The sequence below is a fragment of the Pantherophis guttatus genome, chromosome 2 (assembly GCF_059756535.1).
Source record: "Pantherophis guttatus breed Tessera chromosome 2, ASM5975653v1, whole genome shotgun sequence".
Taxonomy (NCBI): Eukaryota; Metazoa; Chordata; class Lepidosauria; order Squamata; family Colubridae; genus Pantherophis; species Pantherophis guttatus.
Genome location: NC_142064.1, coordinates 236562442 through 236590136, shown reverse-complemented (window position 1 = coordinate 236590136; position 27695 = coordinate 236562442). Strand labels below are relative to the sequence as shown.

Genomic DNA, 27695 nt, shown 5'->3' with positions numbered 1-27695 from the left:
TTTGTCTACAGGAGAGGGAAGAAAAGGGACGAGTGAAAATAAACAGGTATTTATCAGCCAGATAAATACCTTAACTTCAGCAACTTTTTAAAAAAGATAGGCGGACTTCAATTCCCAGCAGGAAGCATGGCTAAGGAATTCTGGGAGTTAAGAAGTCGGCCCACCTTAAAAGTTACTAACGTTGAGAAACACTACCTTAAAAACGCTCGTCTAAAAGTACTAACATGCGAATGCCCCCCAAATCTCCTTTGCAAGAGAAGCAAGAAAAGGGGGGGAGGGGAACCCAACTCCGAGAAGTGAAGGAGCGCTGCCGAGTTTTCAACGCTGAAGCCGTCTCCCGCCGAAGCCGCGGTGACGTCATCCCCGACGGCCCCGCCCTCTCCTCATCTCCACCCGCCTCTTCGAGCGCGCTCCCGAGCCGGCGGGAAGAGGAGAGGCTGAAATCGGTGTGTGCTTGCGAGGAGAGTCGGGAGCGCGCACGGCGACGGCTTAGGCGCCATGTTGGAAGGCTGCTGAGCCCGGCCGCCGGGGAATCGCTTGTTACTTTCCTTCTCTCTCTCTCTCTCTCTTTTTCTGTCTCTCTTTTTTTCTCTCTCTCCCTCCTTCCCCCCTCTCTCTTCCTCCCTCTCTCTTCCTCCTCCCTCCCCTCCCTCCCTCTCTCTCTCTCTCTCCCCGTTGGAGCAGCAGCCGCACCTGAACTCCCTTCGCTTGCGCGGCTGCCTGTTTCCTGCGAGAGCCCCGGGAGGAGGAAGAGGAGCAGCGGCGGCGGATCATGGATATCGAGAGGCTCCAGGAGGCACTGAAAGGTTTGCGGCTGTGGGGTTGAATTGGGATAGGCGGTGGGGGAGGCTTACCTCGAGGTCGCGGGGGAAAGGGGGAAAGAGAGAGAGAGAGACGAGCCCCCGACCTTGGGAGGCGGAAGAGGAGGCCTGGCCCTTAACGTGGCTTGGGAAGGAAATGCAATTCCCTTGGAGAAGAGGGGGGAAAAGTGGCGGTTGGAGGGATCCCACTTCTCCTCCCGCCACAGTCTGGGGCTGCTCTGCTTTGGGGGAACCCTACTTTGGGCTTCCCACAATGTGTGCGGAGGAGGGCAGCACGGGGCCATCGTCACAACACCGCCCCCCCCTCTCTCTTCCACCTCCTTCTCTCCCGATTCTCTCGCTTTCCCCTTAAAAGGGCCCTTGGAAGTTCCTTCTTCCAGATTACTTGCACTTTCCCCACCCCCCCATACCTGATACTCCGCGTTTCTTCCTAATCCCTATTCCATTTTAAAATCCCACTTCCTGATACTTATCCCTTTCCCTACCCTGCCCCATTCGCTTCCTCACCCCCACCCCCCACTCCCCACCTCCCAAAAAATGATCAAAAATGTGTATGGACTCTCTTTTCTCCTTGATGGCAACTTTGAGCCAGGTATCTTATTCATCAGACTGCTGAAGGAAATCTGAAAAATGAGCTTCCAAATCCAGGTTAAGTTGTCTTCTGAAGTTTTATTTATTTATTTATTTATTTTATTCAATTTGTATCCCGCCCTTCTCCTAGTGGACTCAGGGCGGTGCACAGCCAGAACTAAAACACATACCAATACAAAATTTAAATTTTTAAAAAGAATTATATGACTTTGGCCCAAAATTTAAAACATTCAAACTAAAACCCATTGACAATTTAAAAGGCTAAAAAAAAAAGGGGGGGGTTCACGCCAGCCCTGCTTGATGGAAAAGAAAAGTTTTTAGGGTATCTCCGGGGGGGGTGGGGGGATCATTCCAGAGGGCAGGAGCTGCCACAGAGAAGGCCCTCCCCCTGGGGGTCGCCAGCCAACATTGCCTGGCTGACAGCACCCTGAGGAGTCCTTCTCTGTGGGAGCGTACTGGTCGGTGGGAGGCTATAGGCGGCAGAAGACGGTCCCGCAAATACCCAGGTCCTATGGCATGGAGCGCTTTAAAGGTGGTGACCAAGTTCAAACCAAGTTTGAATGATGTGTGGGGTTTTGGGGGAAAAAGAAGTTGCGATTTAGAAAAAACCTGGGGCAGGAGGCGGACAATACAGACTTAATTAATTTTGTCAAGCATATATAAAATAACAGATATAAGTATAAACATGATTGTGAATACATGAAAAATACATAAATGGGGATAGTAGGACAGGGATGGCAGGCACCTTGGTGCGCTTATGCACGCCAACATATTCACAACAATTCACAAGGTATGTTTTACATTTTTCTATTTCTCCTCTTCTATTTCTCCTCCCATTTCTACAGATTTTGAAAAAAGAGGGAAGAAGGAAGTCTGTCCAGTATTGGATCAATTTCTTTGTCATGTCGCCAAGACTGGAGAGACAATGTAAGTGATTTTAATTTGACTGATAGTCATATTTGTGTCCTTGAATAAATCCAAAAGATATCCCAGATTAAGAACCAAGAGTTTCCTGTGTTTTACTATTCAAATAACTTTGTTTCAGATTTAAAAGTTGCTGTACTTAATAGTTCGCTTATGAAAGTTGCTGTACTTATTCATAGTATAAATCTTTCAAGAGCTGCCTTTATCTGATCCAAATCTGATTTAAAACAATAAACTTAATGCTTTCCCCCTGCATTTCAGATAATATTTTAATTTTAAAAAAAGCTTTATGTGGCAATCAGTTTTCAGAGTTGAGAATGAACTCAAAGTTCAGATGTTGAGTCAGGCTATTGCTACATTTCGTAGCTGTCTGTGTGAAAATGTATACTGATGTGATATTGGACAAAGATTAGATTTGGATTCACTAGTTAGTATGAAATGCTGGTTTTCTTACATAAAGGTAAGAAAAAGGTAAAACAGAAGTTTTATGTAAATTTTGGTTGATAGCATTATATAAATATGTGTCCAACTGAAGTCCAAAGTTTGAGTTGCTGGCCTTTTTAATTATCTTCAATAAAAAAAGCCCATTTTGATCTTCCGGCCTTCCCAGAATCATTTTAATGATTATTTATTCTGATGTAACACCCCATGGAAATGGTTATTTTGTAATGGATTCTGTTCAGTCTTCGCAAAATCTTATAGCATACTGTGGAGTGATTTTTATCTTTTTAACTTGGTGCCATACTTACCACATCAGTTTCAAGAACTTGTGACAGACTATGGGTGGCTCCCATTTTATAATATATGGATGATGAAGAATGACAGAGAACCAAAAAACATAGCTTCAGTCTGGCTACTTTGGCTGTAGACTGGGGTGAGGGCAGGAGGTAGCCTGGCTCACAAAACCGCCTATTTTTATGGAGAGGGGGGAATGAATTCGGTTGATCATACAATTTGTGTCAGACATTAGAGAATGATTATTTTTAGAGCTATTTTATTGGTCCATGTATTGTTAAGAGGATGTTAAAATTTTATAAAGCACTTTACAAAATATTAAGCAAGATGCAATGGGGAATCCTTTCAGAAAGAAAGTATGGGGTGGAGAGTTTATTTCAGTTTCTCATACTAAGGTTTAAAAGGAAATGGAGAGTAATATGCTAAATGCTTCGTGGAAAATTCAAGTATAGATTTGAACTGAAGAGATAAGAGGTAACACAAATGGGAATGTAGTATATATAAGAGCAGAAGTATGAGAAGACATAGCTATGGCACATTTTGAAGGTAAGGATAGGAAATGTATGCTAGATCCAGGAACAAACAGAAAGTAAGCATAGGGATTTGTTGAGCAGTTCAGAATAGTAAGAAAGGTGTGATTCTGGGGGTTCATCTAAGTCAGTCAGGTTTACTATCTGGACTGATGATGAATTTCCAAGGTTTACAATATTGTATTAATGTAATACATTTTTTTTTCTGGTGAATCTGGGATCTTTAGCTTTCCAAATTTATTGTAAGAACTTAAACAATCAAGCTGCGCTTATTAAACGTACTAGAGGGGAAAGATTTCCAGCAAGAATATGTTTATTCCAGTGAATATTCTTAATATTTTTTCCTTTGTGACATTTTTAAAAAAAAAAACCAGTTGTCTTGACATGTTATTGTTCTTTCAGTCAAATTATTTCACTTGGTAATAAGTTATTTGTTTTTTTATATATTAAAAGTAAATCAGTAGTTGGCATATAACTACTGTTTACTGGCTGTATTAGCCTAAACATATACTTTTTTGTTCTTGTCAAACTTTTGAATGTGGAATTTGAAAATGTAAGGCCCATGGTTAAGTTATTTCAGTATCCATAGTAGTTTTTGTTGTTATGATTATTGTAATAAATTGTATATTGCTGTTCTGTAGCTTGATTACATAGCGATTACTTAATGAAAAATATTCTTTGGTTTGTTTATCTTAGGACTTTTATTGATACCTAACTATTTCGGCTTTTGAAGAAACATATCTACTATTTTAATTTTTCTGTCTATAGGCTTTTAGATGAAATTTTAGAAATTTATTTATTTATTTATTTATTTTAATTTGATTTATATGCCGCCCTTCTCCGGAGACTCAGGGCGGCTTACAATGCGTTAAGCAATAGCCTTCATACTTTTGTATATTTATACAAAGTCAGCTTATTGCCCCCACAAACTGGGTCCTCATTTAACCTACCTTAGAAAGGATGGAAGGCTGCGTCAACCTTGAGCCTGGTAAGATTCGAACCTGCAGAAATTGCAGGCAGCTGTGTTAATAACAGGGTGCATTAAACCACTGTACTACCAAGGCTCTTGGTACAGTAGGTAGCTAAACAAATATTAAAAAATAAGCAACATTAATGAAACTTATAAAATCTATATTTGTGTTTTATGTGAATTAATAAGTGTCTCCAAATGAAATTTTAATCTTGTATTTGAAAAAAGTATGTAGAAATGTATTGGACAGGGGAAAGTATTTTGAATGCTTAGAAGATAAAAACAATAAATATATGTTAATAATTAAAAGTGATATTTTATAATGGTAAAGGAATGTAGAATATAGAAATTAGCAGTGATTCTTTGTTACAATAATGTAAAACTCTTCAGAGGTAGTTCTGTCCTGAATGTTTTCTTCAAATTATTTTTTAAAATATGTGTGCAGTTTTCTTTAAAATGTGTTGGTTCTCTTGCTATGTAGTTCTGGTAGCATGTACAGTGGTACCTTGGTATTCATAATCAGTTGTTTTCTGGGAGGTTCAATGAGTACCAGAAACAATGAGTATTAAACAATTTTTTTCCCATAAGGAATAATGTAGTGAATCACAAAGCAGCCAACACCAACAATTTCTAGCTTGTATGTCAAGTACCAAAGAAATGCTAAATAGCAGGACAAAATTTTTTGCATCAAAATGTGTTGAGTACCAAATTCAATGAGTTTTAAAGCAGTTAAGTACTAAGGTACCACTGTACTTTTAGCAACAATGTTCATTATTGCCCATGGGCGGAAATATCTGGATGATTTCTTGTTTGAAAAATGGTTTAATAAAATTTGATCAGTAGCCCCACTTCAGAATGTATTGTTTTGCTCTAAATATCAAAGGAGGAAATAATTATTTTAGAGGCAGTATTACATAGTATGGGAAAATTAAAAGGCTTATTGCTGAACTGTTTGATGTAGAATTGGTCTAATTATTTGGCAAATACATAAACTATTCTGCATGTTATTTAATCAAAATCCCTTTATCTGTAAAGATAGTTTATAATATCACATTGTAAGTTTTAGCACTAGCAGGGTTCACAAAATTTGCCTCATTGATACATTGTCTTAGTAAATTGAAAAGTGTGTTTGGATTGTGTACCATTTTATGATGATGCTGTATGGTTGTATTGCATAGCATTGTACATAAAAATTTCAATACACATCATGAAGTAGTTAAGGATAAAGCTAAAATACTACATTTTTTTAAAAAAAACCTAGCTCTTTGTGTAGGAAGCTCTGGAAAAATACTATGTCTGTAGAAGATTTCACATGTAATCTGAAATAAAATAGGACTCAACCTTCAATTTTATTGGACTACATATCTGTTTAGGAATTATTTGGCTTAAGATACATAATTATCTGTTAATTTGAAAAGACATCTGGAATATGTTGTGGAATTTTTAGTCGATGAATTGGTATGCATTCACAGTAGATGCCTACAGTCCCATTTATTTGTTTCTTGGGTTAATCAGTTGGGGAAATATGATTGCGTTTATTGTATACCACTCTGAAATATACAGTAATGTGACTAATAATTTATGTTAAAAATTATTATTTTCTAAATTGTGTTTCATTCAAGTTTTGAAAGCAGACTTTGAGAGTTATTCATAAAGGCCGCTAGCATTATGCATAAAGGACTTATGAATTTAATATTTCAACAGTAATACTAATGTACAGTAATGTACTAACAGAATGTGTTGGTTTTGGGAACAGTTCTAAACACATTCAGACAAGTTTCAGAAAAGATATTTAATTGACAATATACTATAATATTAAAATAACAATTCATAATATACCACAAGAACCACCTCAGATGAGATACATGAAAATTCTGGTATATTCCTGAAGAAGGCTTAACATAGTTTTAAAAATAAAGACCATTCCTTTCTCAAAAGGGGTGAAAATTCCCAGTCTTATTACAGACCTCAGTAATATTCTGGCTGAAAGGTAAATAGAACCAATATGCAGGTAATCCTTGATCTATGGCTGGTCACTTAGTGACCATTTGAAATTACAGCAGATCCCATCAGAAGCTACTTATGACTGGTTTCAAAGTTCCAGTGTCACATTCAAAGTCCCAATAGTCATATGACCAATTTTAGGTGCATTGCAAAAGTACGCCACACAATCATTTGACTGCTATTTATGATGGTTTTGTAGGGAGCCAGCATTCACTTCTAATTTTCAGCAAAAATTGATCCATGGTGAACAATGGGTTTGTTTACGAACTGTGGTATTTGCTTTACAACTACTGCCTTTTATTCACAACCACTGAAAAAATGGGTCCGATCACTTGACCTGCTTTATGACCATAATTGCCATGCTCAATTATGGTCATAAGTTGAGAACTACTTCCAGTTATCTTAGATTGGTGCAGACATTCAAGATTGAGTGGCTTAAATGATTGTAATGAAATGGAGCCACAAGTGATGTTTATTACTAGGTTCTGCTGTGCAATTAAGCTGATGTACATGAAATCTTTTTAACCTGCATGAAAAACTAGTTCATTCACATAATTTGTCTTGTATTGAAAGAAAATAGGTGTAACAGAATTAATAATAAATAGATTAATAGCCATCCAATTATTTTATCCAATCATTTATCATTCTTTACCACCCTTCTTTTTCTTATATTTGTTTTTTAGTTTTTATTTCCGTAGTCGGCACCTATATTCCAGCTTGATTTCTAGTTCCAAAATATCAGTGATGTCTTGTTGATAACACCTTTGGTGGGCATTATATGTATTATCATTCAGCAATCTAAAGCAATCGGTATTCTGAAAGTTACTTTAACCAGTTTTGAGTGAAAAATAGTATCTATTGATTTATTTCATTTAATTCAGACCAAGAGCAAATACATATTGATGCATTGTGTCCTAGAATTGTGGATGCTGTAATTGCGAGGTTGGTTCTTCTCCGTTAACTCAGATTTAATAGAGAATTGTGTACTGTATAGAACACTTCGTTCTTTGCCAAGTACGTTTAGTAACCAATCTTGCAATAAGCAGGATAAGCAATAACTTCTAAACCGATTAATATCAATTTTAAAACATATTATTTGTGAGCTAATTACATTGTTATTTAGAAAGAGTTGCTTCTTCGATCACATTGTTTCTTTCCTGCTGAGTATGCCAGTTTTTCGGTACAGTTTGGACCGGGACACCCTGGGGTTTAATCACAATTGAAAGAAGGCATTGAAGAAATACTTTGTTCACAGATAGTTAACGGCTGTAACAGCATCCATTCACTTTCCTTCTGGTCACATGATCATGAGTCAAATGCTTGACAACCAGTTCACAATTACGATGGTTGCAGTGTCTTATTGTCATGTGATCACTATTTGCAACTTTCCCTGAAGGCAAAGTCAATGGAGAAGCCAACAGGAAATCACAAGTTATTCCCAACCCTACTGCTTTTTCTTATGCCTACCTGCAGCACTCCCTCCCCATCTCGTTAACGTTTGTGTGTTAGTTTGCTTTTCTAGGACTCCAGTCTCTTCCCAAGTTGCAATCATATGATGCCCTCACTTAATGACCCACATAGTCCTGAGATCATGGCAGCAACTGAGACTGCCAGGATTGGCATTGCTAAGTGATGCAGTCATGTGACATAGCACTTTATGATCACATCACTTAGCAACAGAAATTCCGGTCCTAATTGCCATTGTAACACAAGGACTACCTAAAGCAATAGCACTTAGACTTATATACCGCTTCACAGTGCTTTATAGCCCTCTCTAAGCGGCTTACAGAGTCACCATATTGCCTCCAACAATCTGGCTCCTCATTTTACTGACCTCGGAAGGTTGGAAGGCTGAGTCAACCTTGAGCTGGTGAGAATCGAACTGCCACCAGTTGGCAGAATCAGCCCACAATATTGCATTCCAGCCACTGTGCCACCACGGCTTATGTAACCAACTTGTAACTAAGGATAAAATTAGATATTTTTTTTTAACATTTCAACTTGGACGAGCATTCAAGAGAATGTCTTAATTTCTTCCCTCATATAACTCTCTCTTAGTTCAGAATGATCACTAAGCTGGATAACTTGTTGGATTAGCTTATAAAGTTGGTTAAATAATATAAGTGCACTAGATATAAATGTATTTGAAGAAGATAATGTACAATTTTAAACATCCTATGTTTGCCTGAAAAGTAGTTAAGGAGTAGTTAATTGTGTTGAGGCACAATTCTTTCCTTTAATAGATTCCCCTTATGTTTTTTTGGGTGTATATTTGTTTGTATGGGTAAAGCTTTTACTAAAATGAACGGAAGCCTCTTCCGTTAAATTTGTTTATGATAAATCTTCTGAATTGGGCTGTTCACCCACTTAGCTTTATTAGTACATTAGGAGATTAAGGTGGGGTCGTATATTTGATTTCCTCAATCACATTGCAGTCTTGGATTAATTCCATTTTTGACATGAAGTATTGACCATGTAGCTCTAGATTGGGAATTCAGATTAAACAGTTGCTTGTATGTTGAGGCAGCTGAGTCTACTGAGTGTACATGATACCATATCATAAATTTACACATAACTGAATACATACTTTTTGCTTACTCATCAATAGTACTCATTGATAGTTTATCCATGAATCAATTAATGAACTATACATAACAAAAATCTCCTTGTATAAAGTTGTTTTATTAGTGTGTGACATCCTTTCTCGCTTTTTAAAAGTTGCAAACTGTTGTTACAGTGTCAGACATACTAATGAGATGAAAGTGTGACTTTTAAAAAGCTTTTCAGGGACTGAGTAAATTATATTCAGTTGAGGTTTCCTAGATCCAAGCTGCTATGCTATGAAAGAGCCACTCTTTCTTTAGATTAAAGATTTATTGATAACAGTAAATAATTTCCTGTGAATGCAATCTAGCACTCATTTACCAAGCGATAAACCCTGTGAGTTCAGTAAGAAATTGTTCTAGGAAAATATACGTAATTTCCTTTCTTGGTTAGAATGTAAACCAAAGATAAAACTAAATGGTGTATTTTTTCTGCAATATTCCACTGAGGAAGTTAAACTATTAACGCAAATTATTTCATTTTTGCCAAGATTGTGATGCAACTTCATCTGATTTAAATTAGACTGAAAAATATAGGTTGTACGAAAGTAGCACTTCCTGTGACACATGAATATCTAATTGGGGGAAGGTGAACAGAAATTTTGTATTAAATTGTACAATTTATGTTGAGAACCAACTTTGCAGAAGACATCAATATCCTTTCTTTTCACTTTTATTTTTTAATCACTTACCCAAGCACCGGTTAGAGGTACACTGCTCATTCTAAGAATACCGAACTTTAATATTCTTTATGAGTAATATGAGGAACTTAGAGATACCTTTGAAAAATAAATTTGCTATACAGCTATCTGATCTTGTATGAATAAAACCCCCAGTTGCTAAAGAAACGACTGTACTGTATTCTGTACATTCCTTTGAGAGTCTTGTTGCAGCACAGTTGTGGTGAAGCCATGGTAACACAAGAATAAAAACATAAATAGGCAGAATCAAGTTTTTGTGAAAACAGCCACAAGAAAAATAGTTTTGCAATCAAATTACTAAAACTGGTAAGATCTGTTAGAGCTAATGTAGATGGTGAAATCTGCTAATAGTTTTTTGTTAACTTTTTATCCTGTGTGCCACAGTGTGGCAACTGTGACTTTAACATGGCCACATACGTTGAGACCAGTTGCTATTTTTTTGTCTACCTTACACACTTTCTACAGATTATTCAGGTTTTTTTTCTTGTAGTTTAGTTTTGCTCTATGAGCTTTTTTCAATATTAGGTACAAACATGGACACACTCTAGAGTGTAGTATCATTTGTTGCGCTGCTGAATATCCCACAGAGGATCATTTTAAATGTTTGCATAAAAAGCTGAAATAAGTACAAACGTTGCCAGTATATTAACCAAGCATGAATGGCAAATACCAAGAGATATAACTAGATATTTTTTTCAAAATTTGGAGAGGATAGAAAGCCATGTCAATCTTCTAGATCAGGAGTGTCAAACTTATGGTGGCGTCATGTGACGTATCAGGACTTTTTTCCCCTTCGCTAAATCAGGGTTGGGTGTGGCCAGCACGTGACGCATCCAGCCCGCGGGCCGTGAGTTTGATACCCCTGTTCTAGATAGAACTGGTATAGAGTTTCCTGCTTTGAGCAGGAGGTTGGATTAGAAGACCTCCAAGATTCCTTCTAACTGTTGTTCTGTTAGTTTTAAAGAGCCAGGCATCTTTTTACTTTTGGGATTGGAAACATTATTGTATGCATACTTGGCTCAACTTTGTCTCCTTGCATTTCTCATCAGGCTTGGTTATCCAAGAGACAAAGCATGGGTAAGGAAAATTGGAAGGAGAGAGGAAGTATTGATGGGCAGCCATTGTATTGTCTTTTACTTACAAAATGAGACATTATGCAAGTAGCAAAAAGGATCTGTTCCGTTTTTCAATTTTATAGGGTTTATAGCTGTTTAGGGCATGTGTAGGTGATGTCAGTTTAGTGTAGTGGTTAAAGCATCAGGCTAGAAAACTGGGAAATATCATGAGTTCTGTTCCGCCTTGGGCACAAAGCCAACTGGGTGCCTTTGAACCAATCATTTTCTCTCAGCCCTAGGAAGGAGACAATAGTAAACTATTTCTGAAAACCTTGCCAAGAAAATAGCAGAGTCTTGTCCAGGCAGTTTCTGAGAATTAGTAAAAGAGGAGAGGAGAGGAGAGGAGAGGAGAGGAGAGGAGAGGAGAGGAGAGGAGAGGAGAGGGGTGTAGTCTGGATGTTGCTGAACTGTGATTCCCAATTAGCTTCAGCCAACGTCACCAGTAGTGAAGTATGTTGGAACTTGTAACTTAAGAACTTCTGGTGGACTGTATTTTGCTCTACTTACATAGCTTAAGGCCAGAAAGGGGAATGGCCATCTGCTCCATTAAAGGACAATAGACATCCTTCTTAACACAGTTCATAGCTCTTAGTATGTGATACAGCTCTTAAAAAGAGTTTGTGCCTTTCAACAATGCAGTCTCTCTGTGATTATGTGTAGTAAATTTGTTTCTAAGGAACCAGGTCATAGGTTAATAGTACGACTGGTCGAATGCTCCATTTGTTTTATGAAATACACTTATGTAACAGCTATAATGACCCTTCTTTCTTCCTGTTTCTTGGTAGTTCTTCAACATTCCTCCGAAATGAATAACCTCTAAAATGAATCTTGTTGATGAAACAACTAAATCATTGCTCTCTTCAAACTACCAAAGGGTTAGATTTTAATGTAAGATTTACTTAAAATGTACCCCACTGATTTCTGTTGACATTATTAAGTCTGGCTACAAACCAAAATACTTTATTATAAAAATCCAGAATGTATGCTTTATTAATATTACCATTTTGACTAGTATTTCAAAACAGGGAAAAATAAAGTACATTGGAAGCAAATACAATGGGTATATCAATTTGTGTTAAATTGCTGATATTCACAAAATTGATCATTAACATTAAAGTAGTCTAAATCTTTAATCAAATGTTACATCTGGGACTATATGATCATTAAACTCAATAACTTACAACCTTCCCTGCTTTCCCACTCATTTTCTGAGAAAGCCAGCAGGGAAGGTTCAAAGAGGAGCCTTGGTAGTACAGTGGTCTAAAGCACTCTGTTATTAACACCAGCTGCCTGCAATTACTGCAGGTTCGAATCTCACTAGGCTCAAGGTTGACTCAGCCTTCCATCCTTTCTAAGGTAGGTAAATTGAGGACCCAGTTGTGGGGGCAATAAGCTGACTTTGTATAAATATACAAAAGTATGAAGGCTATTGCTTAGCGCACTGTAAGCCGCCCTGAGTCTCCGGAGGAGGGCGGCATATAAATCAAATTTTTTTAAAAAAATGGTGATCATGAGGTACTACAACTGGTTGTAAGTACAAACTAGTGCCCAGATTTTGATCACATGGCTACAGAAGTGCTTGACAGCCAGAACTCTTGAGGACCAGTCATAACCAGCAATTCAGGGCCATCATAACTTTGAATGGTAACCATACAAAGGGTCATAGGTCAAGGACTACTCACTTTGGTTTTAAAGAACAGCATATTTTGCATTTACTCAGTTTTTTTCCTGCTTTCCTGAAAAATTGAAAATGCTAAATTTGCTTTACTGTTTTAATATATGTTTAACACTTTATTTTTAATGTTAAGTATGTTTTGTATATTTCTTTTTTTAGGATTCAGTGGTCACAATTCAAAGGATATTTTATTTTCAAACTGGAGAAAGTAATGGATGACTTCAGAACTTCTGCTCCTGAGCCAAGAGGCCCTCCTAACCCTAATGTGGAATATATTCCCTTTGAGGAGATGAAAGAACGGATTCTGAAAATAGTTACTGGCTTTAATGGGTATGCAGAATTATATCAGTAACTTTGTTATTTAGACTGCTTGATTTGTCATCAAATTCAGGATTCTGTTCTGATCTTCATATTGTATTGATTTTCTGTCATATTTTTGCAACATGAATAATGGGTGTAAATAAATGTTTCTTGGCAAGGTTCTAACTCTTAATGCAAACATTTTGAATTGTACTTTTCTATGAAATTCCCTCACTTGTCTTCTCATAGCTCAGATTATACATGAAGCTATTGCACTCCAAATTCTAGTGGACATGTATCTACAGTTATTTTAAGCTTCTATTTATATCGGATATAGCAGTGTAGATCAGACCCTGGAACCTTTTAGTTGTTCTTTAAAAACTTGGCTTTTCTCCAAGCTGTGGATTAATGGTGTGCCCATTAATAGTTTTCATTGTGATTTTCTTTTCTTTTGTTTCAAACTATAATTATTTTTTAACAGAATTATTTAAGATTTATATATATCATGTTGACTGCATAACATTGGCTTATGTTAACTTTTTCAGATCATACATCTTGTTTTCTTGGCTATTTGTTTTCCAAACCTGTTTACATTTCAAAATATATATACAAAAAAGCAAAGAAAAAAGAATTTAAAAAAGGAAGCGACAAGAAAAAACCAAAATGGGGCAGTTCAGATAAGAAGGGAGAAAAGTTTTTTTTTTCAATTTCCAACTTTCTTTCATACAAGAATTGACTAGTTGCTTGTAGTTAACTCTGCAAGCTGCTTTTTAAATTAGACAGGATGTTTTGCATTACTTGAAATCATACTTAAAATGTATACTCTAATCTTGTTTAGAATTGCAATTGGAATGAATTGCAAATGAATAATTTAATTTTGGAAGTGCAACAAGGGAAATATTGTGATGTGGTGATTTTCAACCTGTGGTCTACGGAGCCCTGAGGGGCTGCAATGTCATAAGCGGTCCGTGAAGGCTTGAAGAAATGTTACGATTTAAATCTTGAGTTAAGTCTTGATGGTCCATGACACGGGTGTCAAACTCGCCGTGTCACGTTGCCATCACGTGACATTTCACAATGTTTTTCCCATTCGCGGAGCTCGGGTAGGCGTCGCCTGTGCATGACGCATCCGGCCCATGGGCCGCCAGTTTGACACCCCTGGTCCATGGCCACAAAACATATTGTGGTCTGTGGTGGGGTCTGTGGTGAAGAAAAGGTTGAGAACTACTGTTGTAATGAATTTCCAAAGTGGGTTCCTGAGAAAGGGATTTATTAGGAAATTAATTTAAGAAACCAAAACTTTATTCTTATCAGAATAAAACTTTGACTTCTTGATTCCTTAATAGTTTGCAGAATCAGAATTTCTTCCAATCAGTGAATGATCATAACCCAAGAACTACTTCTGTTAATTCAGAACATGTAAGGAACTAATCTGTATAGAAATTATACGTATGTATGTTACATATTTACAGTTTTCTCTTCCAGAGAGCAGAATCTGTCTGTTATATTATTTGGCAGGGATAGAGTTTATATTTATGAACAGTTGACACTTGGTGAAGATGTTTTAAGCACTGAAACACTATAAAGAATTTTTTAAACGTTGAGTAGATAAGAGGCCTCTGCTGAACTGAACAAGAGTATGAATAAGGAGGCTGTTTAAAAAGTTATTTTTGTTTAATCAACATTTAAACTCACGTAGTTCTGACATTTGCAGTAGGCAGCCTATCATGATGCTTTCGAGTCATCAAACTGCCTACTCTGCTCTATTATTAGTATATTAATCATTCACTGAAAATAGCTATAGTTGATGTCCTAATTTTTAAATAGATGAGGATTCATTTACATTTGAAAAAAGAAGCAGTTATTTTATAGTATTGTATGAAAGCATATTTTCAATGAGTAAGTTTGTATCGCTTCCTATGAAGGAATTCAGAATCCTTTATAGCTGAGTGTATCTCTCAGCACACATATCTGAATACCTGAAAGCAAGAGATTCTTCACTTGGTCCACCCCTTATTAATTTTTTGTACTATCCAATGAATGATAATAATTAAGTGAATGTTTGGGGACTCTTTAGCCCTCAGGACACTTTGGAGGCAACACATATTTCTGTGATCTTGCAGCTCCACCTACTGTTTGCTTAATATAATACAGTGTTAGAGATAATAAATGAACAAGTGGTACATGTACGGTTATAGTTTTAAAAATGTACCAACTGAACAGGTTTATTCATTCTCTCAATATGCATTCAAAGTGAAAATTAGCTTGTTTCAATTTGTTTCAGTATCCCATTTACTATTCAGCGACTTTGTGAGCTGCTAACGGATCCTAGGCGGAATTACACAGGAATAGACAAATTTCTCAGAGGAGTAGAAAAGGTAATAGTGAATTGTTCTTGTTCTTGAACTAAAATTGTAGCTTTTGAAATTTGTTTAATCTTTTTAGCAGATTTAATAGAATTAACAGAATTTTGTTTTTTAATTAAATTTTGCAATTGTTAAATAGTATAAACAGCAATTCTACTTCAATTATATTTCAATATTGTCTTCAATTGTTGCTTAATGAGTTTATATTTTTATTTATTGTATTTTGATTTGCATTTATTTGACTTTCTGATGAAACACATGCCAACCAATCCCATGTGCACAGTACTGTAGGAGATTGATCTGGCATGATTTTATTTATTTATTCATTGATTGATTTGATTTCTATAGCTGCCCATCTCAACAAGGGTGGCGTATATTATAAACAAAAAATATTAAAATGATTCAAAATAAATATATAGCACCAAGTTAAAAGATTCTTATGGATGTTAATGCAATTAATCAGGAAAGGGGACTCTGACCATATTTAGGGGTCCAGGCCCTGGCACATAACCAAGTCTTCATGGCCTTGTGGAGCAGCCAACAGAGTCAGGGTCATCCTAATATTTGAAAGGAGAATATTGCAGAGTGCAGAGGCTACGGCAGAGAAGTCATGTCTCATGGTTCCACCGGCTGACAGGATCTGCAACATGTCCAACCAACTAGTAGAAACAAACAACTGGGAGAAGATGGCCTTTAGATAACCTGGCCCTTAAGCCATGAAATGCTTCAAAAGAAATAACCAGCATCTTGAATTGCACCTAGAATCATACTGGCAATCGATGCAGCTCACACAACAGTGATGCTACATGTGTTGAATACCCAACACCCATTACTGCCTATGCAACTGCATTCTGCACCAGTGGAACTGTCCAAACACTTTTCAGTGGTAGCTTCACATAGACTGCATTGCAGTAGTCCAGGCAAGAAGTCACAAGGGGAAGACAGAGTGTGAGCAAAACCGATTCAGGAACGGATGCAACTGGTATATCCAACCCTAAACTGTACAAAGGCCCTTCTGGCTATGACTTCCATCTGGTCTTCTAACATAAGCCATGAGTCCACGAGGATCCCCATATGGCATACCAGGTCGATCTGGAGCTGTGCCACCACATCCAGGACTAATGGAAAACCTTGTCACCTGGAGCCCTAAATACTCAAAGTCTTGCTTGGATTTAGTCGAAGGCAACTGCAAGCGATCCAGACCATTATAGCCTCCAGGCAGTGACATAGGATGTCCATGGCATTGTTCAGGCAGCCCAGGGTGGAGTTATAAATCTGGGTATCATTAGTATATTGATAATAGCTTACCCCAAACTGTTAAATCATCTTCCCCCAGCAGCCAGATGTAGATGTTGAGTAGGACAGGAGAAAGAACTTGAGCCCTGGGGGTTCCTTACAGACTAGGACCATAGGCTGGATCACCCCCACCACCTGGATCTTTCCTCCTCCCTCAATCAACATAGACTCAAACTGACTCTGGAGGAAGGAGGAGGACCAGTGCAACACAGTGCTGCCCACCCCTAATTCCAAAAGCCAGGTCACAAAGAATGAAAATGGTCATACTACCCTGTCCCACTACCCCATCAATTAGGAAAGACTAGGCAGGCTGAAAAAGAAGTCTTTGAAAATAAATGGAGGAAGACAAATGTGCATGTGCATCAGGGTGGATAAAAATCAATGATTTTTTTTTTAAAAAAATCAAAAAAATCAGATTTTTTTTATTTAAATCGGATTTTTTTTATTTTTATCGAATTTATTTTAATAAAAAACTTGGGGTAAAAATCTATCGTAAGATAGTTTTCTATTTAAGATACATAAATAATTTAGTTTATTCAGCATGAAATGGAGCTTAGTTATGTAGCATGAGGCTGTATGTTCTGCAACACTGGGGCTATCGGTGAGTCAACAGTGGGTCAAAGGAGTAGCAGAGATGACAGTTGCTCTTTAAAAATTATGATTTAAATCGAGTTGATTTAAATCAAGCCTTTTTACTAGTGATTTAAATCATGATTTAAATTGTGATTTAAATCAACTCGATTTAAATCAAATCCACCCTGATGTGCATGCCTTGGAGTTAATGTTGACCCCTGCCTGGACTTGGCAGTTTTCTTGGCAAGGATTTTTCAGAAGTGGTTTTCTATTGCCTCCTTCCTTCGGGTTCATAATAAATAACTGATCCAGGCCACCCAGCTGGTTTCATTCCTAAGGCAGGACTAGAATCCCTGGTCTTCTGGTGTCTACCTCATGCCTTAACCACACTACACAAAACTGGTTCTCAGAGGAAGACAATGCCATGCCAGAGATAAGGTTCAGATTGACTGGGAATCGAGAGGTAACATTGCATAAGTCTGGGAGACAGAAGTCTATGTCTTATGACAGTGATGGCTAAACTTTTTGCCGTCACGTGCCCAAAGCGGGGGGAGTGTGGGGGGTCATGTGCACGTATGCCCATCCCCATAATTCAATGCGCCCCACACATGTATGCACGACCCCCGCCGCGCTCCCCCCGCTTTTGGCACATGATTGCATTGTGGGCCCAGTAGACACATTTTTTCATTTTTCTCCAAAAAAGCCTGGGGAGGGTGAAAACAGCCTTTCCCATCCTCCCGGAGTCTGGAAACAGCCTGTTTGCCGACTTCTGGTGGGCCCGGAAGCCCGAAAATCAGATGCACGCACCGGAGCTGAGCTAGGGCAACGCTTCTGTGCCCACCAATATGGCTCATGTGCCACGGGTTCGCCATCACAGTCTTATGATGTAGACAAAGAGCTTGAGAAGCTGGTGAATCAGATGCTAATAAGAACCAACCAAACAGGACATCATGTTGACTTGTAAAATTTGCTTTTAGTTTTTCCATGAGTCTTGATGTTTTCTTTTTTTCCTATTTTACAGAATGTTATGGTTGTCAGCTGTGTATATCCTTCTTCAGAGTGAGTATGACCTTTGTTACCTTTATTTAAAAAGTTGATGCTGCTTCTTTGTCGAAATTGCAATGCATTTGTTATTGATGGGGTACTTGGGTTTGAGGGGAGCAGCATTAGACAGTTTTCTGTTAACAGGTAGTCTGGGGTCATCTTTATTTATTAGGAAATGGAATAGCAACAAATCAGCCTTTTTTTTAATGGTGGAAAGAGCATATACATACTTGCTTTTGGTGATTGCTTTTTTGCGTTAGGGTATGGTTGATTGTTTTTTTTTTTTTATATTGGACTTATGAGAGAGAAGGTTTGCAGAGACAGCAGATGTTGCAGCCTGCCTGATCTGCACTGGGCTACTTTCGTGGAAAGACATTTAACCCTCAACATTTGCTTATAAACCAACACAGCTTGGGCTATTAGCTGTGGAAAGAGAGAGTTATGCTAGGCATCTGTTCTTGCTTTGTCTCCCATAGTGTTATCAAGAGTAGGAACTGTGTTGAGATTGCCTTGGGTATGTGCCAGTTTCCGACAGCTGGTACACAGGTGTTTTGTTTTGGAGGTATTGGAGGCTTTGCTGGGAGGTGGCGGTGGCAGAGGTGCTGCATTTGGCAGCAGTGCTGGTTTTTCAGTGGCCAGCAGCGAGGTGTATGGCTGAAAAGGAGCTGCTGCAGGCTAGAACTGGACTCTCACTGGTAGGCTGCAGCACTGGATCACCAGACAGCAGCATTGTTTAGCATGTGTTGCTGAGGACTCGTGACAGCATGGCGCCCTGAGAAGGAGCGGTTTGATTCAGATGTAATATTCTGGATGACAGGAGGCCTCTTGTGTGATTTTTGGCTGTTGTGTGGTAGGGGGCTAGCAGAGAACTTTCCCCTCAGTAATTGCTGTCAGTCCGTTTGGTAGACATCTCACCTGTGCTGGAAAAGAGTCCTGGATGAAGTGGATTATTAGTTGCATTTCAGGCCTGGATATGGGACTGAGACGGTATTGGTTATAGTGTTACGGAATCACATGATCATGATTTGCAACTTTTTAACCACTTTCTGGTTTTAAAAAAAACCCATTCAGGTTTGCTTAATGACTGTGTGATCTGCTTAATGACCATAACAAAAAATGTCAAAAAAATGGGTTCAGTCATTTCTGGGATTTCTTGTCCCAGTTGAGATCCTAAGACAAGGGCTATCTGTATAAAATCTGGGATATTTCATCTATAATATAAGACATACTTTATTTCAAAGTAAATTGACAAGGAATTTGTAGAGAGCTAACAAATGAAAAGAGTTTATAGGCAGTCTTTTTCTAGTGACTATAATCAGAATTAGCAATTCTGACATTAAGCAAAGCAGTCACTGAGTGAAACCGTGACTGCTTTATGATCTTATTTCAGGCCTGCAAAAGTTGCAAATGCAAGGATTACTCACATAATTACTTTTTCATCACTATTGCAATTCTGAACAGTCGCTATATGTGGCAGTCACTGAACAAGGATTACCTATGTATTATCCATGGTCTTTAATTGAATATTTCAGGAAGGGAAGGCGGAACTAGAGGCAAGAAAGTATATTAGATGGTAAAAAATTAAAGATTTTTTCTCCAGTACACAGTTGTGTTTTTGTATAATTGAATAGTTTTTCAGTACTGTTGGGAAAAAATAAACATAGCAGGTTCTCTTTAATAATTTATTAGAATTATACAACTTTTAGGGGGTGGAAAACAGAAACAAAGCTTCTAGGAATCTGGAGGTGTTTGTTGTTAGCCAAAACGTTTTTTTAAAAAAACCTATATATTGCAGAAATCTCAAAACACGTTTATTTCTTATAGGAAAAATAATTCCAACAGTTTAAACAGGATGAATGGTGTAATGTTTCCAGGAAACTCACCGGGTTATTCAGACAGGTAAGAAAGAGTAGTTAAAATGATCACATTCTAAGAAGATAAGATGATGGATTAGTATTTAATTTCCAATGTTTGTTTTTTAAAACACTTGGATATTTAACTATAATTCAAAATCTTTGATTCAGGTCATTTCTTGTTCTAAAATTATAGTTTATTTGGGAGATCAAATGCTTTTCCAAAGATATATATAAAGTAGATTATCTAAGTTATACTTTATTATACTAATGTTATACCGTACTTTGATTATATGACAGTATTTTGTATTATCGAATAGTTTTTCAGTACTGTTGGGGGGAAATGATACAACTTTCATTATTAAATAATGGCGGGAGTCCATTTATAATAAGAATAAATTGATATATATTTTGGGATCAAAGAGAAATTTGACTTTCCAAATTTGACTAATTAAACATTTTCTTTGCAGATCTAATATAAATGGTCCTGGGACACCCCGGCCTGTAACTCGACCAAAAGTTTCCTTGTCACCTCCTATGACTACAAATGGTTTACCAGACAGTTCCGAAAGTAAGGAGCTGGGCCTCCTGCAAACTGAAGAGAAAATTAACAGGTTTGTAAGAGAAATGTACCTTCAAACATACTGGTTAGACTCTGAGATTAACATTTTATTTTTTAATCCCATTTTCCCTTGGAAGTCTTATGTTTTATTTCTATCAAAATATGCCATATTTAGAAAAAGCACAGAAAGTTCCTCAATCTGAAACCATTTCTTCAGTGACTGTCCAATGTGAACAGTGGCACTGAACCAAGGGATTTACAACCTGTAAACCACGAGATTTACAATCTTAGATCCGAAGTTACGGCTGTTGAAGTACCTGGTGGTTGCACGATCCAAATTTGGGTAATTGGCAGCCCACCAGCACTTATGACCCCAGGTGCGCTTCAACCCCAGCACCGTTGTTCAAAGCCGCAGTTCCCCTGTGCTTACACTTTCCTCCAGCTACTGATGAGGCGTGCTTGGCCTGCTCACAACAAGCCTTTTTCTCGATGGCCATTCGCATCATTCTCCAAGTCATGCATGCCATTTATGCTTCAAACAACACACTCCAGTCTTGCAATGCTTTGGAAAGTCTTCAGAAGGCTTTTGAGGAATTTTGAAGCACCATGGGGAAGAGGTATGCCCTCCCTTCTTCAAATAGCAGGCCCATTCTCACGAAGAAGACCTCAGAAGTTTTCCGAAAGCTTTCCGAAGCATTGGGAAAGTGGAGTGTACTACTTGGAGAATGAATTATGCACACAATTTTGGAGAACAGCAACTTTGTAAGAAGGCCTGGCACGGCCAGCACCTGTCTTATAGATACAGTAGTTGTCAGGCTGGGCACATCTCAGCAGTAGCAGGAAAACTGAAAAGATCAGCCGGGCACAACAGGGCCTGTGGAACACAGAGTGATCAAGATTTCCTGGGATGCAGTGGTTTTGTGTCACGCTACTGGCCAGGGTGGGTCGACTGTGGGTGTGACTTTGCTGTGGCTCAGGGGCTTCTTTCTGGCCAAGAAACTCCCTGAGCTGCAGTGTATTACTTTCCTGGCCTACCTGTGCTCATTCCACATTGCCCGCCCCCCCCAAACCTTAATGATTCACTCATTTAGAGTTATAACAATAACCAGGAGCACCAGAATTACAGTTGCTAAGCAATAAAGTCACACGATGACTTGCTTTATGACTGCATCACTTAGCAATGGAAATTCCAATCCTAATTGTGGTTGTGAGTCAAGGACGATCTGTATTTTTTGCTAACGCTTGAAAAACAATGTTCTCCAAGATGAAAACAAGCACAACCTCTTTTCAGGCAGATTTCATGTGGGCATGAACTATTCCTTTCTTATTTTAAAAGTCTTAATGCTTAAGTACTCACCATATTAGGAAACTGTAGGATGTGTATATAAATAATGTATCTCAGAGTACCTCAGTTGTTGATCTTTAAAATTATTTAGATCATAATCTGTTGTGGGAAATTAAATGTCAATGACATTTTAAAAACTTTTTTTTTCCAACTGAGGGAATTTGTTCTGTCTATGGAATTGAGAAGTAACAGTTGATTATACATCCCCTTGCGTTCTTAAAAATTCAGTAGGGATTTGACAGGCTGCAAAGGGGAGAAAGGGGGAAATTTTATTGCGCAAGCAAAAAAATCTGTTTGTACCAATACTGAATTGTATCCATTGATTATAAAGAACCAGATTTCCTGTACATTATGAATATCATTTTGCTTAAAACAAGATTTTATTTTATTTTAAACAAGATTTCCCAGTTGAATTGGAATGGTGATGCTGGCACAATTGGCTTGTATCAAAACTTTTGTTTTTTTATTCTGTGCATCATTGCAAAAATAGTTTGCAAGAATAGTTGGTGTATATCAAAACATTTAATAAAGTTATATTTAGACAAAGCGGTAGAAGTTACCCAAATAAATAGGATTGATTCCTTAAGATGCAATATCCCTGCTTTATCTCTTCATATGAAAATATGGTCCTTTGTGTTTCCATTATTTTTCTGTCTTTTAGTGAATCGCCAGCATCTGAGCCTGAAAGAGTCCAAAACTGTCCTGTAAAAAATAAACACCCAGGAGAAGATCCATCAGAAATGGAAGGCTATGAAGTAAAAAGACTTAAATTTGACAAAGAGGAGGAAGCTGAAGAAACCTCCAACCAGACTGGTTCCCATGAAGCTTGCTCAGCAATGGTAGAAGAGACTGAGACAAGTTCTGCATCACAGGATAAAGAAAAAGAAGCTATTGGAGAGAGACAACATTGTAAAGAAGACGTTGAGGAGGAGGAAGAAGGTATATACTATTTCAGTAGAAAATGTATTCTCTGAATATGTGTTTAAAACATGGGTTAAATTTACATTTATCATTTATTTTGAATTCCATGAGTTGAAATCAGACTTAATCATAAATAATAGTTTAGTTATGTCCCATTCATTTCTATATAGAATAAGATCTGCATCCAACCCAATTTTGTTTGAAGTAATGCTAGTTTGTTTGAAGTATCCTAGTTACGAGAATGAGAAAGACCTGGGAGTGGTCTTTCTAATAAGTTTCTATGAACATACTATGTTTTGATAGTACAGTGAAATTGTGTGGATTGTGTATTAAATTCAGACTGAACTCCAATTGTTTCTGTCAATGGTCAGATTTGAATGTGTGTTGTATTTTGTAAATCAGCATTGCAAATAGTTGATTTTTGTGCAGTGACATTTCCACAAACTTTAATTCATAAAAGGTCACTAAAACTGACTTTTAATCTTCTGCCTTCGTGCCAGTGTAACTGCAACATTTAGCAAATTGTGGAGTCCTTGGTGCTTTCTGGGTTTGGTTATTTTCTTGCAGATGTTTATTACTCAGCTAGATAACATCAGTGCTAGTAGGGAATGAGGTTTCTTCTCATTTCATATACGTATATAAGTACACATATAGTTATATACTTGTCCTATCAGTGTTGGTGGGGTTTGGTTTGTCACAATAAAAAACAACCAATTAGAGAACACATGAAATCATCATCAACATCTTCAAATGTACAAAATTCACTAAAGGAAGAAGAAAACAACATGCTACCCTTTCTGGATATGCTGGCAAATTAGAAACATAAGCCTAACGTAAAACCATCCACGCCAACCAAGTGCTCCACTGTGAAAGTAACCTCTCATAAGAGAAGGTCTGTAAGCACACTATGTAGATGAGCACAAACACACTGCAGCATCCCTGAACATCAGAAAAAGGAAACCGATCATCTATACATCTTCCAACAAGATATCCATGCAACTTCATCAAGTTGCGGTTAGTTGTAATAAACAAACCAAACTTCATCAAAAAGTGCCTGACAACTCCATCCAATATAGCACAACCAATACAAGGTGTGAAACAATTTAACACTGCCATACATCAGAAACATCTGAGAAACCACCAACAGTCTATTACAACCACATGGCATCGTAGCCCACAAACTAACTAAGGCCCTCCAGAATGTCCTAAGTAAACCAAAAGGCCCAGCAACCCTAGAAATAAAAACAGGACTCCTCTACAACATACAGTGTAAGGACCTCAGTAGCCACTATGTAGGACAAACAGGCAGAAGACTAGCAGATCGCATTCATGAACACCAGCTAGCAGTCAAGAAACATGATAAAAGCTCCTTAATTTCACATCACATGGGCAGACTTAACCAGTTTCAACTGGGCAACTGTGACCATTCTAAATCAAGCCAAGTTGAAAAATGTCACAGAATTCCTGGATGGCATTCAGACAAATCAGCCATCAACAAGCACATAACATCGACATATCATTCAAAACAGACAACCAAAAAGTCAAAAAGGAAAGAAAAAGACCCAGACATCTCATCAGCAATCAACATCCAGAATAGCAGAGATTAACATCAAGAGTAACATTAGACCAACAATCGGGAAGTAAAAAAATCAAGGAACTGCCAAACAAGCTATCAGAGAATAGTCCAATCAAGGAACCACCAAGACCACCCCCACCAACATTGTCAGGACAAGCCACCAGTATATAAAATGAGAGAATACCCCACTCTCTGTTAGAACCGATGATGTTGTCTAGTTTGGTAATGAAATGTCTGCCAAAAAAAAAAAACCTCAGACAATACCAAGGTTTGCACAGTTCAACCTGGAGCTACAAATAATGTGTGGGATCAGAATTGGTCTCCTTAAACTGGAGATTGTTACATTGGTTAGTTGAACTATCTCATGTCATTGATCTTGTAATATTAAAGCATAGGAAATTAACAACGGTTTGGTTTAGTGTTACATCGTCATGGGGAGAATAGGATGTTCTTGTTGGAGCAGCAGAATATAATGATCCATTTCTGGCTGCCAAGATTCTAATATTTTGCTTGTTACTCAAAATGAGAAATTTAAATACACAGAGAACTATGTCTTGTGACTACCACATGCAATCCCCTGCAATCTCTAATTGATATTGTACTTTCCCATACAAATAAAGGCTCCCTCAAGATGATCTTAACTCTTTCTGGCTGCATCATGCAGTTTTCTTGGTAGTATTACAGGATTGGTTTGCCATTGCTGCCTTACAGGATTCCCCTCTCCTTCAATTTTCCAATCTAGGCAATAGACTTGGAGTTCCCAAGGGTTCTCTTTATTCAAGAACTAACCAAAGCTTATAGCATCTTTTAAGTTCCCAACTAAGCAAAGTCAGCTAAATGCTGCCACCTGCTGAGGCATAAAGCACAAGAGGGGATGTATTTTCATGATTGTTACCTGTATAAACTTAATGTTGCTTTGTTTTAAACATCCATATAACAGATTCTAACTTTATTCCAGAATCTCTCATGATGTCAAGAGAAGTGTTTCCAGAAAGAAAAGTTCTAGACAAAGACAGTGCCTCCTTAATTGAGAAAGAAGATGTTTCTGAGGAGAATAATCAAATGGGAGAATCTGACCAGACTCAAGCAATGAAAGACTCATCTTCTCCAAATAGTGAGAACAGTGAATCTTTTAGTAGCAAAGCTGACAGCAGTGACCAAGAAGAATTGGGCTCAAACGTTAGTGAAAATCCTGAAATTGCATCAGAGACCCCAGTGGAAAACAGCGATGAAGCCACAGAAGCTGCAGATGAACCTATGGAACAAGACTAATAATTTTAATACACTTAGAGGCAGTATTTTCCACAAGGCTCTGGTTTTACACTGTATAAATAATTTTATGTAATAAAAGTGGACTGTTAGTTTTCCAAGAGAAGCAGGCTGTAAATTGAACTTCTCAGTGCGTTAAATCCTGAAGGACTTGTACTTGTTACTGTGAAATATTGGCTCCTTCAGGTCCTGCTTGCCACTGAAATTTCAGTATGGTCAAATCTGGTCTGTGTATAGTTTTTTATTATTTAGAATTAAAATTTTTAAACTGGAAGGCAGTTCTAATTCTGACAATTTTTTGGAGATTCTTCATTTAATTACTTCTCTCTCTTTCCTTTAATTCCCCTGAATGCTGTAGCAGTTAATTTTTGGTTTGGTTTTTAACACTTCAATTTCATGTTGGTTTACAGATTTTCATTTGACTACATTTTGTGCTTGAAAAAGTTACATATTGGCATATAATAAATACTTGATAATATACAAATCTAAAGAAAATCTATGTTTGCACTTTAGATGCATTTTCTGTTCCAGACAGAAGCAACCAAGTTCTTTCATACAAGAAAACATTTTTACCCCCAAATAAACCAAATAAAATTAGGCCCATCTGATAGCCTAAAAGATCCAAATGTTGTTGAAAGTACCAGGTCAAATACATTCCAAGAGTTCTGTTCTAACAACACTTTTTGTACATTTCTGAGGTGCCTGGAAGATAGGTTTCCATTTTACTGTTGAAAAACTCTGTTGAGAACAGATTTCAAAATAATATCTTCAGCTTTTTTTTTGTAGCAGGAATGTTTGCAAACCTGACAAGATAGTTTCTGTGAACTGAGGAAATTTCTGACATTACATAATGGTTTTATAGTAGGAGATCAGACTGATATGAAATGCTGCAGCATTGCATGTCTTAGTTATGTATCAGAATTGAATGGCTACCATTTGTACATTATTTTGAAAGTGAACTAAATATTTTTGAACATGCCACTTTGACAGCCAGTGTTAACACTTCCTTTCCAAAACCAGCTGAAAGCACAATTACTGCTTTAAATATGTCACATTATATTTTTCAGACATCGGTGTGCAAAAACACTCAAAATATAACCTCCCAGTCACATTTACTGGCTGCCAAATTTATACCTGTTTCTTCAACTGTACCTTTTTGATATTTAGAATTTTTAAATTTCTGTAAAGTAGATTTTTGTAGATTGTAAAGAGTGCTCACTGCCATTGTGAAACGGTATATAATTGTATAATTTGTGTGTAAACTGGATGCTTGGGCTTTCAATACAGTATTCATATAAAGCAATAAATATTAATGTCATAAAATGTTTGAGTACATTTTAATCAAAACATAATGGGACTCCCTTTGTTGGCAGAGAAGACACATACCGTGGAGTACAAAAATAATCACCAAAGTGCATGCTAACAATTGTACTGCATGGTGGGTTTCATTCTGGAGAACTGGGTTTTGAATTCAATGTATTCCAAAATAACTTGAATGAATTTGCAAAACTGCTATCAGGTAAAAAGTTGAAAAGGTGTTGCTTGGGAAAAATATCTAGTGCCCTTCTACATACTTACAAGTGAAAAATCAATTTATGTTCAGCTACTTTCTCTTGGCAAGAGAAGGGGGTTGAATATGTACTGTAAGCATTAAAGAGGGGTTTACTCAAACCAAAACAGGAATTGTAAAACATGTCCCAAAACACAAATCTATAAGATATACTTTTTTCTCCTTGCTTTTTTTAAGGAATACTTTGCAAATGAGAACAAAATTTAAGTTTAGAGACTTCTGAAATTTTCTTTAGAATGTTTGTGAAAATACTGTTAATAAATTATTATTTAATCATCTGTGATCTTTTGACATGTTTATTTTAACACGGTTGCCCTATATGGTAAGCAATGAGTTTTATGAACTGTAAAA

General features: G+C 37.4%; 1 protein-coding gene across 2 annotated transcripts; it reads left to right on the top strand.

Moving 5' to 3' along the window:
* The first annotated feature begins 134 nt into the window (after positions 1-134).
* Positions 135-27622, top strand: PPP4R2 (protein phosphatase 4 regulatory subunit 2). Of its 2 annotated transcripts, XM_034440560.3 has the most exons (9): positions 135-806; positions 2258-2339; positions 12829-12999; positions 15254-15347; positions 18226-18263; positions 20073-20147; positions 20572-20715; positions 22670-22947; positions 25464-27622. In XM_034440560.3, exons 1-9 carry the CDS (start codon positions 773-775, stop codon positions 25775-25777), a joined length of 1230 nt encoding a protein of 409 aa, XP_034296451.1. In that variant the 5' UTR covers positions 135-772; the 3' UTR covers positions 25778-27622. The 2 variants fall into 2 exon arrangements, with proteins under 2 accessions (XP_034296451.1, XP_034296452.1); XM_034440561.3 differs by lacking the exons at positions 135-806; positions 2258-2339 and adding an exon at positions 11778-11882.
* The last annotated feature ends 73 nt before the right edge of the window (positions 27623-27695 follow it).